Genomic DNA, 14,631 nt, shown 5'->3' with positions numbered 1-14,631 from the left:
TTTCCGGATCGAAGAGCCATGAGAGCCATGGGTTCAAGAGGGAATCGCTGCTTTGAGTAATTGTCTCCTCTGGAGCAACTTCATACGGCCCCTGAGAACGAGCGGAATCTTCGTCCCGGCTGACCTGGTTATCTCTGAAGATGGAAAGTCGACCATGGAATCTGAGGTCACATGGGCCCTCTTTGAGAAGAGCCGCCCGTGTGGTTGCTTCTCGCCAGCTGACTTAGACTGATTCCGTCGACGATGACTACCTGGCCTGGTGGTTTGATCACGGAACGCAGACGCGATGTTACCGGATGTCGGGACGCCAAAGGAGATCAGTTCGGCGAGCCTCATTCCGTGAAGGGGCGATATTGAACTTTCAGAGATGGCTTTCGAGCACATAAGTAGAGCGACAATCTCCTGTTGATGGAGAGATTTTGATATCGCTCCTCATCCCGCAATCAATCAACACTTCGGCAGCTCCTAGTCTCATCCGGCAACTCTTCGTTCTCTTCAGTTATCTTCATCATGAAGTACACAATTCCCGCTCTTTCCATGCTGGCCATGGCCGTGGCCCAGCAGGTTGGCACTGAGGATCCCGAAGTCCACCCCAAGCTGAGCTGGTCCGACTGCTCCTCTGGCTCTTGCGCCCAGAAGAGCTCTGACGTCGTCATCGATGCCAACTGGCGCTGGGCCCACAATGTCGGGTACGTGCTACTCACTCTTCTCAATGATCTCAAGTCGACTAACATAATCACTCAGCGGATACGAGAACTGCTACGAGGGAAACAAGTGGACCAACAAGTGCACCTCAGCTGATGACTGCGCGAAGAACTGCGCCATCGAGGGAGCCGACTACAGCAACACCTACGGTGTCTCAACCAGCGGCAATGCCATGACCCTCAAGTTCGTTCAGACGCACGAGTACGGCAAGAACGTCGGTTCTCGCATGTACCTCATGAACAGCGAGACCAAGTACCAGATGTTCACTCTCATGAACAACGAGTTCGCCTTCGATGTCGATCTGTCCTCCGTTGAGTGCGGTATGAACAGCGCTCTCTACTTCGTTTCCATGAAAGAAGATGGTGGTCTGGCCGACGAGGCCAACAACAAGGCTGGTGCCAAGTACGGTACTGGATACTGCGATGCTCAGTGTGCTCGTGATCTGAAGTTCATCAACGGTCGGGTAAGTTGAAAAGGAGATTCGGATACTATCTTTTGAGAATCACAAGATTGACTGAGCCGCGAATAGGGTAACATTGCCGGCTGGCAGCCCTCCAAGACCGATGCCAACTCTGGTTTCGGTAACCTCGGTGCCTGCTGCGCAGAGATTGACGTCTGGGAGTCCAACAACGCTGCCTTCGCTCTTACTCCCCACCCTTGCGTGAACAACGAATACCACGTCTGCGAGACTACTACTTGCGGCGGTACCTACTCTGAGGACCGCTACGGCGGTGGCTGCGATGCCAACGGTTGCGACTACAACCCGTACCGCATGGGTAACCAGGACTTCTACGGAAAGGGCAAGACCGTTGACACGTCCAAGAAGTTCACGTGAGTACCCTAATCTAGCTAGCCGCTGTCATCACCTTCGAAGACCGAGACTAACATGATCGTACAGTGTTGTCACTCGCTTCGAGAACAACCGCATGTCTCAGTTCTTCATTCAGGACGGCAACACGATCGAGATCCCCGGCACTACCTACCCGGGCATCCCCAACGAGACCGCCGACATCACCCCCGAGTTCTGCGAGGCTCAATTCTCCGTCTTCGGAGAGCGCGACCGCTTCAACGAGGTTGGCGGCTGGGGCAAGCTCAACTCTGCCCTCGAGATCCCCATGGTCCTTGTCATGTCCATCTGGAGCGACGTAAGTCATCAAGCATCCAGGCCACCAGCGGTTACTTGTACTAACTTTTGCAAAGAACTTCGCCAACATGCTTTGGCTCGACAGCAGCTACCCCGTCGACCGCGCCGGCGAGCCTGGCGTCGACCGTGGCCCATGCCCCACCACCTCCGGAGTTCCCTCCGAGGTCATCTCCCAGTACCCCAACTCTCAGGTCATCTGGTCCAACATCAAGTTCGGCCCCATCGGCAGCACGTACGATGTTTAAGATGTTTAGACTTGGGACACGGAAGCATAGACCCTCTGGTTGGAACTTGCATGATTCAAAATTGTACATTGGGCAACACTCGATGGAGCACGCTCTTACCTCCTTTCTGTAAATATCTTCACTTCGAACCCACTCGTTTTAGGATCAATAAGATCGTTTTTCTTTGGTCTTCATATTAAAAACATCTGCCCCATAGGCCGCGAGTTGTTTTCTATGTGATCGAGCATAAACTACCCTCTTTCGATGCCGTGAGTCAACGAAGGTATCCATGTCCTCGAAATCAGCACTGTCACATTGCTCAACACGAATCGTGCGTCTAAACCCTCAATTGAAAGGCAATCAATCAAAGTCCAGGCCGCTCAGAATGATGTGGAGTTACACGCCTTGAGTTTTGATACGCAGGCATCGACCATAATGTACGAATACCGCATACTCGACAGCCTCCGATGTCCCTTGAACGGGGCCAGATTAGCAGAAGTAGGTCTAGGTAAGCTTCATCGCATCCAAGAACCAAAACCTCTGGAGTTTACCAGCTATTTAACTTCTTTCATGTGCTTGTGACTGTTTCGTTTCAAAGTTGCTGCGAAAATTGTTCCATACTCTGATCGTGTGAGAGTCTTTCTACCGCCCTCGTGTCAGCTGTCTGAGCTGAGGACACCAAGGAGGCGGTGTAGTATGTATGCTCTTTTGTCATGGAAGCAGGGGTTGTGGCTCTACAACTTTATTAAAGATGCCTTTTGAAAGTCTAAATCAATCTGTTTCCAACATACTAGGGAAGACAGGGCAGCTTTCTCATGTTCAATGGTAGGTAGAGACATCGATATGTGGAAGAAAACGAGTGATTTGATTCGCTAAAACGTCTTGGTTTTCATTGGCTAGTTATGCTGAGTTTTCATTGGACGCAGAGCATGAGGCTCATTGGTAGATTCTGATTGGTAATTATTTATCCGGCTCATGCCATGATTCATGGACAAGTCGTACAAGTCCCATAACTGCGTTGGATGAAAGATATTGGAAAGAAGGTTTGTTATGTTTGAACTGTCTGACCTGATGCTTCAGCTTTTGCATTGTGTTTGCTGACATTGTAAGAAGGGCGGTGTCCAAAGTTTACTCTGAGTCTGCGACGAAGATTTCACGGCCCCCTGCGCCGCCTGGGAGATGGCCGGTACCATAATCCGTCTGGTGCTGCAGCTCGCTGACGGTAATCACATAATAACAAGAGCATCTTTGATATCCCTCTTTTTTTGACAATTGTTGGACGGAGAAGCATGACGTGTTTCCCAGGCAAAGTCTAGCCGATCTGCCTAACACAAGAATACAAGGTGCTGTTGGGTGTAATGCGTGTGGTCATCAAAAGCTGGAAGGAACGGAATTGAATGTCATTATTGCCACAGGACCCGTGAGAGGAGAATCGGGTAAACTGCTGAACCTCCTTTGAAGCATAACACGGATTTCAGGATCCACCCGACTTGGCGATCAGAGGTGCTTGTGCCATCGTTTCCCCATGCTTTCTACGGGGAATGTCGGCGAAACCGTAGACTACTGTTCCAAGAGCGGTAAATAACGTTTCATATTCCAGACGCCATTCTACGGGCGTATGGTGAAATGGAAGAATGCAGCCTGAGGCTTCAGGTAGCCTAAATCCAGCTCGCAGATTTGGACATATCCGGAGAGTACGGATTGTGAAGAACGAGTTATGAAGCGGCACTTATGCGACACCCACAAGTGTTTACCAACACCCCCAATCACAAGTCCGCGGTTGAAATGTGGTGTTAGCGCGTAGACTTCTGCTCTAGAAGCAAGACGCGGGTGAGGCAGGACGCCCGGGACCTCGGTGCCCGCTGTGCTGTGCGAATGGCCCCTATGCCATACGAGACTCTCAGTCATAGGGTTATTGTACGGAACAGGAGGACCTGGTATCTGGTCATGAAGTTCCATACGCGACATGATAACTTCAAGTATCGTTTTGATCACGAGCCTTCCTACTACAACGAGCCCCCTCTCATATGATAGAAAGTTGTTTCATGTCGTAGAAGATTCCATGTCATAGATGGCTTCAGCGCGTAATCGGCATGTACATTCTCTAAATATGCTGAGTGGCTTTGTTTAGTTGAGGGGTTCTCGGCAGTCAGGGGTGTCGCAGTAGCGACTCCTTCATGAATAATTTTATCCTGATACATTTCCGCTCGTACTGTTATCCCTGGCTGTTGGAGTAGTAGGGAGGCACGGAGGTAACCGACCAGACTGTACTCGATCGATGCTAAAAGATGTCTTTATGACATTGTTGATCAACGGGTAAACTGCTGTATCGGTGCTTGGGTTTACACACCTCCACCGGTACGCCCGGCCTGGACACAGAAACACCACACCCAGCCACCCACGAAGATGATGAAGCGCTTCGCTAAGCCAAGAGTGAGAGAAGCCCCTTCACGCCAATGACTCTTCCATATCTATAACGGGCCGACTGTGCTTGCAGCGCCTCAGAGCTACGCGTTTTCTTAACGAAGGCATTTACAACTCGTTCGATACCTGCAGAAACACAACCAACCAAACCTAACCATGCCCTATGCCCAGTCGTCTGTACCGCTTGGAAGAGTCTAAAGCGCACGAGTACCTGACGTAACGAACTGACATAGTTGGTGGGAGCTTTACGAAAACCGAACCCGAAAAATAAAGCAGGGATAGCCATCCAAGTGCGAATCTCCTCATTGGTCTGTTGGACAGACCCAATGCCAGTAACGGACGCTAATGCAGCCTGCTGACGCGCTAAAAATGGTGGATATGGGTCTTAAATCCGTTGCGTACGTCTATCCAAAGTGGAATTGGCTTCGCCTTCGCTACCTTAGACGATTACAAACCCGGGATTGGCTTCACGGAATAGGGTTTATATCTACCAACGAACCTGTGATAACTCACAGTGAAAGAAGCCAAAGACTGTTGGTTCCGTTGCTGAATCAATCCCAGACTTGTCGTGGTCAGGTCAACATTCACAAGGGTGACAGTTGGGCCTCGTAGGCAAACTGTAACGGCGTCTGATCTTCGAGTGTAGGAACGGTACGGATACACTACCGCAGTAGGTAGAACAGACGTCCGACCCTGAGTCAGTGCGAGCCCCGCCATCTGCCCAGGGGCAACTACGCCGATTCGACGATAGAGTTGCCAGCTTGCGGGAGCATCCTTGACACCATCAACGGTGGAAGCCGTCAGCAGCCTGCATATATGGAACGTCAGCCTTGGAACTCCCAGACGAGATTGTCCAATTCTTTGTCTCATTCTCACGGACGACCTCCGCCACTACTCGACCTAGATGGTCCAGATCTGGCAACTATTCGACGAAAATAATCTCCGTAGAACCGGCTGACGGCTGACGTCCACGTGTCGAAGTACACAATGGATCTATGTTTCAGTCACGGCGCCGCGGTTCCTGAAGGGACGCCGATCCCAGTGCAGTCGAATCCTCGTCTGGCGGAGCTGCGTGACCCTTCGGAAGACTGGACTGGCGTGACGAGCACCGCCGAGAGGAGGAAGTTGCAGAACCGCCTGAACCAGCGGGCTCGTCGTTAGTAGTTCCTCACTAATGGCCCTTGTCCGACTAGTTGGAATGTGTTGTATCTGTACTAACATGGCCTTCCCTTGAATGTAGGGAGAAGAAACCAAAAGGGAAAGCAGGCTTCCCCTCCAGCGCAGAATCAAAATTCCGATTCCTCAACCGCCATGGTGAAATTAGAAACGCCACAAAATGATTACATGGTAGCCAACACCATAGCAAGTCTGCCTACACACGAAAAGTCCGATCTCTGCAAGCTGGGACACGCAGAGACGCGCCATATGCTCGCAACATTCGCTCAGGAGGCGTACGATGACTACATCCGCGGTCAGCCCTGCCCGTCGTACCTGACGACCCTCGTTCGCGTCAACGTCTTCCACGCCTTCGTTCAAAATGCCCACGCCCTCGGTTTCAACTCCGAGTGGCTCACCTACGAGGCGATCTCGCCCTTCAACAAAATGGGCCCTGACCTGGGCCCATCCACCACGACAATCTCGTGCCCGGAGAATATGCGTCCCACAGCCCTGCAGCTAGCCGTCGAGCACCACCCCTGGATCGACTTCTTCCCGCACCCGCAGATGCGTGACAACTTTCTCCAGGTCGTAGCGGAGAAGGGGGAAGATTACATCGACGAGGATGACATGTGCCGGGACATTGTCGACGTTGGGGCCGGGGCCGGGGTGGAGGAGGCGGCGCTGATTGCGTGGGGCGAGCCGTGGGATCCGAGGGGATGGGAGGCGACGGAACCCTTCTTGAGGAAATGGGGCTGGTTGCTGGTTGGTTGCGACGAGATGTTGGAGGGAACAAATCATTGGCGAGAGAAGAGAGGGCTGAAGAAGCTTAAGTTTCACTGATCTACCTTGCAGATGTCACAAGCACCGGACCAGATGACGAAAACGAACCCTACGAGAAGATTACCAGACAACCAACCTTCTGGTTTACCGAGATTCTTCAGATAAACCCTTCACGAACGCTCGCTACGCCTCTTCTCCAGAGTCTCCAACATCTTAAAGAAGTACGGCAGAAACGCCTCCAGCTCGACTTGGAACCCTTCATGACCACCAGGCACATCAAAATGAGGGCAGTCCAAGACTTTCGCCTGCTCGTTCGTCGACCTCGCATACGACGCATCCCGACTCCTCACACCCCTCATCACTCCAACACTCGTTCCATTCGCCTTGATTCGGAGTAGATTTGGCATATATCCCATCAAGACCGAAAACTCATGAGCCCAGAAGTTCTTGGGATTCACCGGCTCCGGCGACATCGGCTTCGGAACGCCCTCGTCATCGTATCCCAGCAACGCTTTGGCGAATACCGGCTGCACGGCCTCCAAGCCCTGCGTCTCATATACATCCATGCAGTGGTACATGAACTCGAACACCTCAGTCGCATCGGGCAGGAGCGAGTACGACGGAGCCTCGTGGGCAATGAGGTGATCGACCATCTCGGGGAAATCGTGCGCGAACTGGAACGCGAGCAGCCCGCCCATGCTGCTGCCGAAGATGATGGCCTTGTCGAAGCCGAGGACCTGAATAATGGCGCGAACATCGCGGGCTTGCTGGGGCGGGTTCAGTCGCTTGTTCACCTTGACTTGGCTGGCGGACATCTGACGGCGATCGAAGGTGGCGCAGGTGTACTTGTCCGATAACGCCGTGATGATCGGGTTGTATTGCCGACCGTGACCATTGCCGCCGGGGATGAATACTATGAGGGGTCCTTCGCCCTGATACCAGTAGTGGAGGTCACAGTTCTCATTATTGACGGTTGATTTGGTCGGGTTGAACGCCATGTTGGATGATTCGCTTCAAGAGTCGGTGGGTTGGTGATGCTACTGCTACTTGTAGTGTTAAATCATTGGGTTTCTCACCGCTTTATATAACAAAAGTCATGCCATATTTCTACAAAAGTCCCAACGGGGTCCCTTGGAGGTGGGTCGCCGTTCTGATGAGGGGTAACTCCGGTATGCTGGAATAGCAATTGTAGATTGCTAAGCTTCGTTTGGCCTACCATGAGAAGAACAGAACCAACAGCGAAAATCACGCGGCTCAAATGACGCGCTATCGAAAAGCCGTAAGCTTACTTTTGTGAATCAATCGTGTATGGAAATTGCGTCTTATCTGCAACTAGGACACCTGACGACGGCCCTTGCGTATGAAGGGTATGCGGCGACCCGAAGATGCCGCGGTCTCTGATGCCGTCATCGGCCCCTCGGAACCGGGATCGGGCCCATAATTCCGGGCCGAAGATCCGGAACGGGTGGTAAGCATCATCATCAACCCAACCAGTGGTAGCGCGTGACATCTTTTTGCCTATTATAGCTGCTTGTTTATTGGTTTCATCGGATCAAACACGATGATTTATAATCTAATGTGACCACGGACGCGACTAAACCATGGCCAAATCCTCACGGCTGCAAGCGTAGAATCAGTCTTCGGTGAGGTCTATCACAGAAAGTTCCCGCTCCACCGAGGCAACACCGGCTGCAACCTCTTGAGGTCCAGGCATATCTTCATCATTCGGCTTTGTCATCCTCCACTCTCCAGTAGCCGGGTCGTATTCCAAGAGGTAGGAAGCCTGCGACCGCTTCTCACCATCGTACTCAAAATCAATGTGCAAGTTTGGCTCGCCGTAGTGGCCCATGAATTCAAGCTCAAGCTTTAACTGCGTTCCAATCTCTAGATCACCACGAAAGTTCACAGTGAAAGGCTCGGAACGCGCCACGCGTCTGTTGTGCTCGAGCTTGACGGACTGAAGAAACGTCGCAGGAGTGCCATCCACATCAATACCGCGAACGGCGATTTGATGTCTCTCGTCTCCTGTCGTCTCAAACTCAATGATCAGTCGACGTCGAAGGATGAAAACCGGAATGGGGATGTCCAGTTTCTTCATGACGCGGGTCATGAGGTCGTCCGTGGCAGACCACACTCGGATGGCGGACAACTCGTCGATCGGCGTGCTCTGGAGGTTGCAGATGACGAGTTGCCCTGCGGCGCTCGAACGGCCTCGTTTCTTTCTGCCGACTGTCTCCGGGATTTCGTTTGCGGGTGAGACGGTAAGAGAAGAACCCAAGGCGAGGCATAGATCCGCCTTTTTGGCGTTGTCACGGGCGCGTTCCAGAGGCTCTTCCCAAAGTGACTCGCCAAAGTTGATGATACTATCGAGAAGGACTCCTCCGCATAATGCACATTTTCGGCCTGTTCGATGATCACGAACTGTCTTTTCATACGTTGCGACGGCTCGGAAGTCTATAGTTGCCACATCAATCCCATGTTCGTGCAAGGAATCGAGGGTATGGCACTCACCTCGGATGTATTCCTTGTCGCAGTCTCTACAGTATTCTCTGTTGCTGTTGCCATGCAGCTCAGATATTCGGTCCTTTGTGAGATCATGTGAGGATACGTATCGTATGAAGATATTTCTAGCGACCTACCGGTAGTATGCCGCTTCTCCGATGGAGTCCGTCGCAGTTCTGGCTGACGAGATACTTCAATAGCCCTCGATTCTGCAACTCGACCAACGCCATGTGAGTTGGTGTCGGAATTGCCTGCAATGTGCTGGTTCCTTTTGACACTTGCTGTCTTCCTTGTGCTCTGAGAGTCCACACTCCCTCTGGTCCTCGGAAGTCCGGAATGCCTGAAGACACGTCATCAGGAAAACTGATCTCAGGCAGAAAGTCCGCGCCATTGCCACATGTCCCCTTCGCTGACCTGTGCTACTTACCAGCAGATGTAGATATTCCTGCACCGGTGAATACGATGAAATGTTTGCTGTTCTTGATCTTTTCAGCTAGTTGCCGCGCCTTCTCGTCCACCGACTCAGGAGCTTCGTGGCGCTCTTCTTCGGCAACTCTGGGAGCGGTGTTTGCCATAATGATTGTTTGAACAAGCAAGTAAGTGGTATAAGCACGGCAGCAAAAATCTTCCGACTTGCCCGAGTTTAGCAGTTGTGCATGTTGGTTCGGTTCATGTCGTCGTTCTCACGAAGCGATAGTTGGAGTTTTGTGAACGATGACGAGTGTATGTGCTGTTGGGGAATTCAGGCCATGGGTAAGACGAGCTGCAAGCCACCACGTGATCCTCCATCTTGAAAGGAAAGACTAACTGTAACTAGGCAACGATGGCTGCCTGATCACAGCTATTCACAACTTGAGCACATCGATGGAGCATCAGTCTTGGCGTAGGATTGGAGCCCTGTTCGACGATAGTGTTCTGTTAGTGCTAGCAACACTTCAGGTACCACACCCCACCTTCTGCTAGGTAAGAGCGACTGCGAGGGGCGGGGTCACCTTAACTCTTCTTCACACAACTAAACCAAATATTAGCCGACTTTTTAGATGACCTTGCTTAGGATGACGGGATCAGAATGATGGGGTCTGCTGTCAAATTCACCAGCTTTCACAACATGAACGTGGACCAGACGAAGCCACACCTGTTTCCCTGGTCGTCAATCAAAAGCTAAGTTTAGTCTCTACTTGCTGTTCTCCTTGATATATCCCTTGACAAACTCCCTCAGATCGCTCTGGGGAAGTTGAAGCACCTTGTTAGCCTTACCCTCCTCCGGGATGGAGTGACCAGGCTTGTCGGCAAAGTGGTACTCGATAAGGAACTCCTCGAAGGGGAATCTTCCTCCGGCGGCCAGCTTCTTCTTGCCCTCCTCGTTGACCTCGTCGGCAGTCTTGTGGTTGACGGTCCATTTCGTTCCAGTCTCTGCCTCAAACAGCTTCAGCAGCTGATTTTGCGTCACGTCGAACTCGATGATGTTGATGTACTGGTTGGCGACCTCATCGGGGTGCTTCAGCACAGCTGCAATGCCTTCCGCCAGGAAAACCAAGGATGTTGTTGAGACCTTCTGGGTGCCGGAGTCGAAGATATCGATGTGCTTTTTCTCGAGATCAATACCGTAGATGCCTCGTGTGATACTCTTTTGAACAAGATCAGTCGTAATTCTCCCACTTGCTTCATCATAATTCATCAACTGCAACTCACCCAGTCAAAGAACAGACTCGTTCCGATTCCAGTCCACGTAAAGCTAGGATTGGCCTCAGCCTTCTTGATAAGATAATCAACAGCAGCCGTCTTGGCGATCAACCAGTCGCCGAGAATCTCGCCCTTGAGGTTGCGGGTATTGAGGCCGTACTCGGACGGGATGAATCGCTTCACGCCCGCAGCGACCGAGGCGTCGATGAGTGGGTCTTGTGAGCCGTGGACAACGGCTGCCACGGTGGAGATGGCGGAAACGACTGCATCCTGGCCGGCAAGGGCTTTGGTGAGAGACTCTACCGAAGAGAGGTCCGCTTTGCGAACAGCAACGCCTCCGGGGAATTTCGCTGTCGAGGACTCGCGAGAAATCGCTGTGACGTTGAAGCCGTGCTCTTGTAGAGCCCTGACAACTCGGAGGCCAACGAGGCCGGAGGCCTGCACTGAGGTTAGCTCACGCCGGCGAAACAGAACATGAAGTGTGCAGACTTACACCGACGACAGCAACAGTCTTAATCGACATCTTTGGGTGTTAGATAGCGCAGGTCACAGGGTTCAATCCACAGCTGAGGTCAAAAGATCCGAGCCCCTCGCAGTCTTCGGTCTCGGAATGGTCGCCTTATATACTTCTCGGAAACTCAGCCGGATTTATCACCATAATCTGGATGCGTTGCATCATCAAACAAGCCTGAACAGCCCTGCCAGCCCCGACAGATTGCAACCTTGAACGGCCACTCTGAACTTTGCAGAACAAAGCAGCTGCAGGCAGTGCGGCAATTACCCACGCATGACCCTTGAAGATACAGTGCAGATCGTCAATCGACGGAGGTATGGGTGGGATGAAACCCCCATAAAGAGCCGGGCTGCCTTGCCGAGTACTCGCGAGTCAGGGCGGCGTCTCCCACCAACAGCGGCATACCGACGCCTGATAAGATGCTGTGCGACCCCTTCTCCACCATCCCTCAGGAGAGAACACTGGAATAGATTGTCGACTGATGTGAAGGACACCTTTCTTGGTAAAATCTACCGGTCCTGCAAGGCCAATCGTGAGCCCCAGTTACGGCCCGAAAGCAGATCGATCTCCGAGCAGTTATGGGCATGAGGTTATGGTGTCAACAGTCTAGCATCTCGGAACTGTGATGTTGGATTTCCGTTGTTTGGCCGGGGGCTTCCGCCTTTGATTCCACAGTCAACTACCAAGAGCAAAAAGCCGGCACGACAATCATTATCACTCAAGATGTCAGACCAGATTGAAATGAACTGATATGAATAAATACTGATGATTACATATGTACAACGCAATATATGCCTTTCATACCGCCTTATTTACTTTCCAACCCCCAGAGACTCCGCGGGCAGTAAAGATTGTGAGTCCGCTTGCCGCGAGGCAGCAGCCCGCCCAGATCCAGCCGCTCAAATACCCAAAAGATCTCGAAAGAGCGCCAGCAATGGGCGAGCCGAAAAGAATCGCCACAGACATGACGGTGAATGCCATGCCGAATCTCGTGCCCATGTAACTCTTGTCCGCCGTGAGCTTCACAAACGTCGTCGGCTGCAACGCGAAGAAGGTGCCCGCGAAGAAACCGTAGACCACCGTCACGGCGATGAGTGAACCCTGGCTGTTGGTGGCGGCGAAGCAGAAGGCCGCGATCGACATGGCGAAGACGGCGCTGGCAATCATGTTCATGATGCCGGTGTACGGCACGATGAAGTTCGGCACGATTCTGCCAACGATCGAGGCGCCGTTGAGGATGGAGAGAAGATACAGCGCGACGTTCTCGCTGGCCATCTTGTTCTCCAACGCGTAGCTCTGCACGTACACGTACGGAGTGTACATGCCCAGGAAGAGCAGACAACAAGCGCCGAGGAAGAGGAGGAAGGGCAGGTCGGTGAAGACGGAACGGTCGATCCAAGGGCGTCGCTTCGGCGGGGTCTTTAGCGATGATGTCTTGATGACGAACAAACTGATGCCGAGAGTGACGAGGGAAATGAGCGCGAAGACGAGGACGGTCCAGCGGAAGCCAATTTTCGGTTGCAGAGCTCGGAAGAGAGCCGGAAGCACGAGGCTGGAGTCGTGTCAGTGAGCTGCATCCTGCTCGGACTAAGTGAGTGATATGCTTACCCTCCAACGCCGCTACCGTTGGCAGCGATGCCGTTAGCTAGGGGCAATCTTGTCGAAAACCATTGTGACGGCAGCGCGACACCCAGGGTTGAGAGACAGCCTGTTCCGATGCCAATAATGAGACCCTGGCAAAGGAGAAACTGCCACAGATTCCGACAAAAGGCCTGCAGAATCAGTCCAGCGAGCACTAGCAGTGAACCCGTGATGAGCAGGTAGCGTGAGTACCCGAGATCGTAGATTGGCCCGATGATGAAACCAAGAAACACCATCAGAAAGTTCTGCAGGGAACCAATCGTCGAGATCTGGAAAGAGCTGTTGCTGCTTAGAAGCTCAGACTGGTAATACGCCTGGAAGGCGCCGAAGCTCGAAATCAGACCTACGAGTCGACATGTTAGCTATCGCGAGCTCAGTCCGGGAAGGCTGGTCACGGTGGTTGCATTCGCGGAAACCCAAAACCGAGGAGACCTACCCCATGTGTTGAAGTACAACAGAAACGACCCAAGGATGTGGAGCCAAGCCTGCAGACCACCGTTTGGAGGTCCGGCAGGGGCAGCCGCCTTCTCTACGGGCGGTGATGTCTGAGACGACGATGTCGGGGGGCTGGAGTCGTTGGTACTGTTGTTGACGACGACGGAGTTGTCCGCCGCGACGGCATCCCGCGCCGCGTCCTTCTCCTCCCGCCCGTGAGGGCTTTCACTCGGCACCGAAGACATGTCCGGTCAAACTATGCGTCCGGGGACAGGCAACTGAACCACCGCCGAAACTTTGTGTGCCGGAACAGTTGAGAGGAACGGAATGTCGCAGTAGCCGCGATCAGGGCGCCAAAAGAGACACCGGCCAAAAGTTTAAGTGATTGAAAGGGAGTGGATTGAGAATTGGCAGATTGGCATGCAGGGTGGTCTAAAACCAGATTGGATCGGAAAACGCGCTCGGCATTGGCAAAATACTTCCGAGCAATAGTCTTGCGCTCACTTAAGCAGGAATGGCGTCGTCGAAAGATTCCCCAGCTGCCCCTTTCGACGGCGATGGACTGTGGAGAATGGCTCACGGGCTGATTGTTTTTTCTCTGAATTTTTTTTCTTCAATGGACTGATGGATAAGATGAGCCGATTCTCTTAAGGGCGACTCCCTGTCGGTGGAATGCAACCTTCACCTAAATTGCTGTCATCGGGACCCCCGACCGGTGGTATCCGCAAGCCTCCCGCGGCATCTATGCTAGATCTGATCTCAAATATAACATGGCAAAAAGGTGAGTCGTCATATCTCCTGTGTCATTGATGACTGGACCTGTTGAATGTCTTGATGGTTGAGTCTGCCAGAGATGAACGAGTCATTCGAATTCGAAGTGATCTAACGAAGCCTTCACAGGTCGGAATCTCTATTGCCTACGGCGAGCCGTCGGATCTCATTTGATCCAGGACAGCTCTGGAATCATTCCGCGCTGTGCTGGCCATTCTGCAGGCTGTCTGCGGGAAGGATCATCAAGGAACGGAACGGAGCCCATCGCCGGGGACCGCGCCTATTCAGGAAGCCCGGCCACATGTTGATCTGCCGCGCGCGAAGGGTCGCCACTGAAATGGAGACCGGGATGCCGCGGTCACAGCAGTGACAGCACTGCTTGACAACCTGCCAAAATGGGCTGACACGACATCATGGTCTCCGGCGGGATATTTTACCCCTATTTGGGTTAGGTGCAATGGGTCCTGGGCTGCTCAGCGTCCAGTCACGATATCCTGTCATATTCTGAATACCGTCCATCGCCAATAGCGAGATCAATACCAATTGCTGTGAATGGTTGGTGTTTGGTGTTTCTTGTTCTACTGCGCCTTAAGGCGTCTAACAGAAAAAAGACCGCCGGTCGCGTTATTAAGTCTAAGTGTTGGTTATGC

At 52.5% G+C, this 14,631-nt stretch overlaps 5 protein-coding genes across 5 annotated transcripts; 2 read left to right on the top strand and 3 right to left on the bottom strand.

Moving 5' to 3' along the window:
- Nucleotides 1-510: 510 nt before the first annotated feature.
- On the top strand, nucleotides 511-2,094 carry CkaCkLH20_08667 (cellulose -beta-cellobiosidase; the record flags this gene model as incomplete). Its single annotated transcript, XM_038891382.1, has 5 exons — nucleotides 511-689; nucleotides 745-1,168; nucleotides 1,235-1,536; nucleotides 1,604-1,850; nucleotides 1,906-2,094. 5 exons carry the CDS (start codon nucleotides 511-513, stop codon nucleotides 2,092-2,094), a joined length of 1,341 nt encoding a protein of 446 aa, XP_038743394.1.
- A 3,714-nt stretch (nucleotides 2,095-5,808) lies between these two features.
- On the top strand, nucleotides 5,809-6,495 carry CkaCkLH20_08666 (uncharacterized protein; the record flags this gene model as incomplete). Its single annotated transcript, XM_038891381.1, has 1 exon — nucleotides 5,809-6,495. One exon carries the CDS (start codon nucleotides 5,809-5,811, stop codon nucleotides 6,493-6,495), a length of 687 nt encoding a protein of 228 aa, XP_038743393.1.
- A 110-nt stretch (nucleotides 6,496-6,605) lies between these two features.
- Nucleotides 6,606-7,433, bottom strand: CkaCkLH20_08665 (putative acetyltransferase/esterase; the record flags this gene model as incomplete). The annotated part of the gene is made up of 1 exon (XM_038891380.1): nucleotides 6,606-7,433. One exon carries the CDS (start codon nucleotides 7,431-7,433, stop codon nucleotides 6,606-6,608), a length of 828 nt encoding a protein of 275 aa, XP_038743392.1.
- Nucleotides 7,434-8,068: 635 nt separating this feature from the next.
- CkaCkLH20_08664 (silent information regulator family protein) lies at nucleotides 8,069-9,512 on the bottom strand (the record flags this gene model as incomplete). The annotated part of the gene is made up of 4 exons (XM_038891379.1): nucleotides 8,069-8,889; nucleotides 8,947-9,019; nucleotides 9,075-9,277; nucleotides 9,365-9,512. The coding sequence occupies 4 exons, from the start codon at nucleotides 9,510-9,512 to the stop codon at nucleotides 8,069-8,071; spliced, it is 1,245 nt and encodes a 414-aa protein (XP_038743391.1).
- A 599-nt stretch (nucleotides 9,513-10,111) lies between these two features.
- CkaCkLH20_08663 (major facilitator superfamily transporter) lies at nucleotides 10,112-13,455 on the bottom strand (the record flags this gene model as incomplete). The annotated part of the gene is made up of 6 exons (XM_038891378.1): nucleotides 10,112-10,564; nucleotides 10,630-11,058; nucleotides 11,114-11,143; nucleotides 11,939-12,686; nucleotides 12,743-13,118; nucleotides 13,212-13,455. The coding sequence occupies 6 exons, from the start codon at nucleotides 13,453-13,455 to the stop codon at nucleotides 10,112-10,114; spliced, it is 2,280 nt and encodes a 759-aa protein (XP_038743390.1).
- Nucleotides 13,456-14,631: the final 1,176 nt, after the last annotated feature.

This window comes from Colletotrichum karsti (genome assembly GCF_011947395.1).
Source record: "Colletotrichum karsti strain CkLH20 chromosome Unknown Scaffold29, whole genome shotgun sequence".
NCBI classification, from domain to species: Eukaryota; Fungi; Ascomycota; class Sordariomycetes; order Glomerellales; family Glomerellaceae; genus Colletotrichum; species Colletotrichum karsti.
This window is presented reverse-complemented; position numbering and strand designations above follow the sequence as displayed.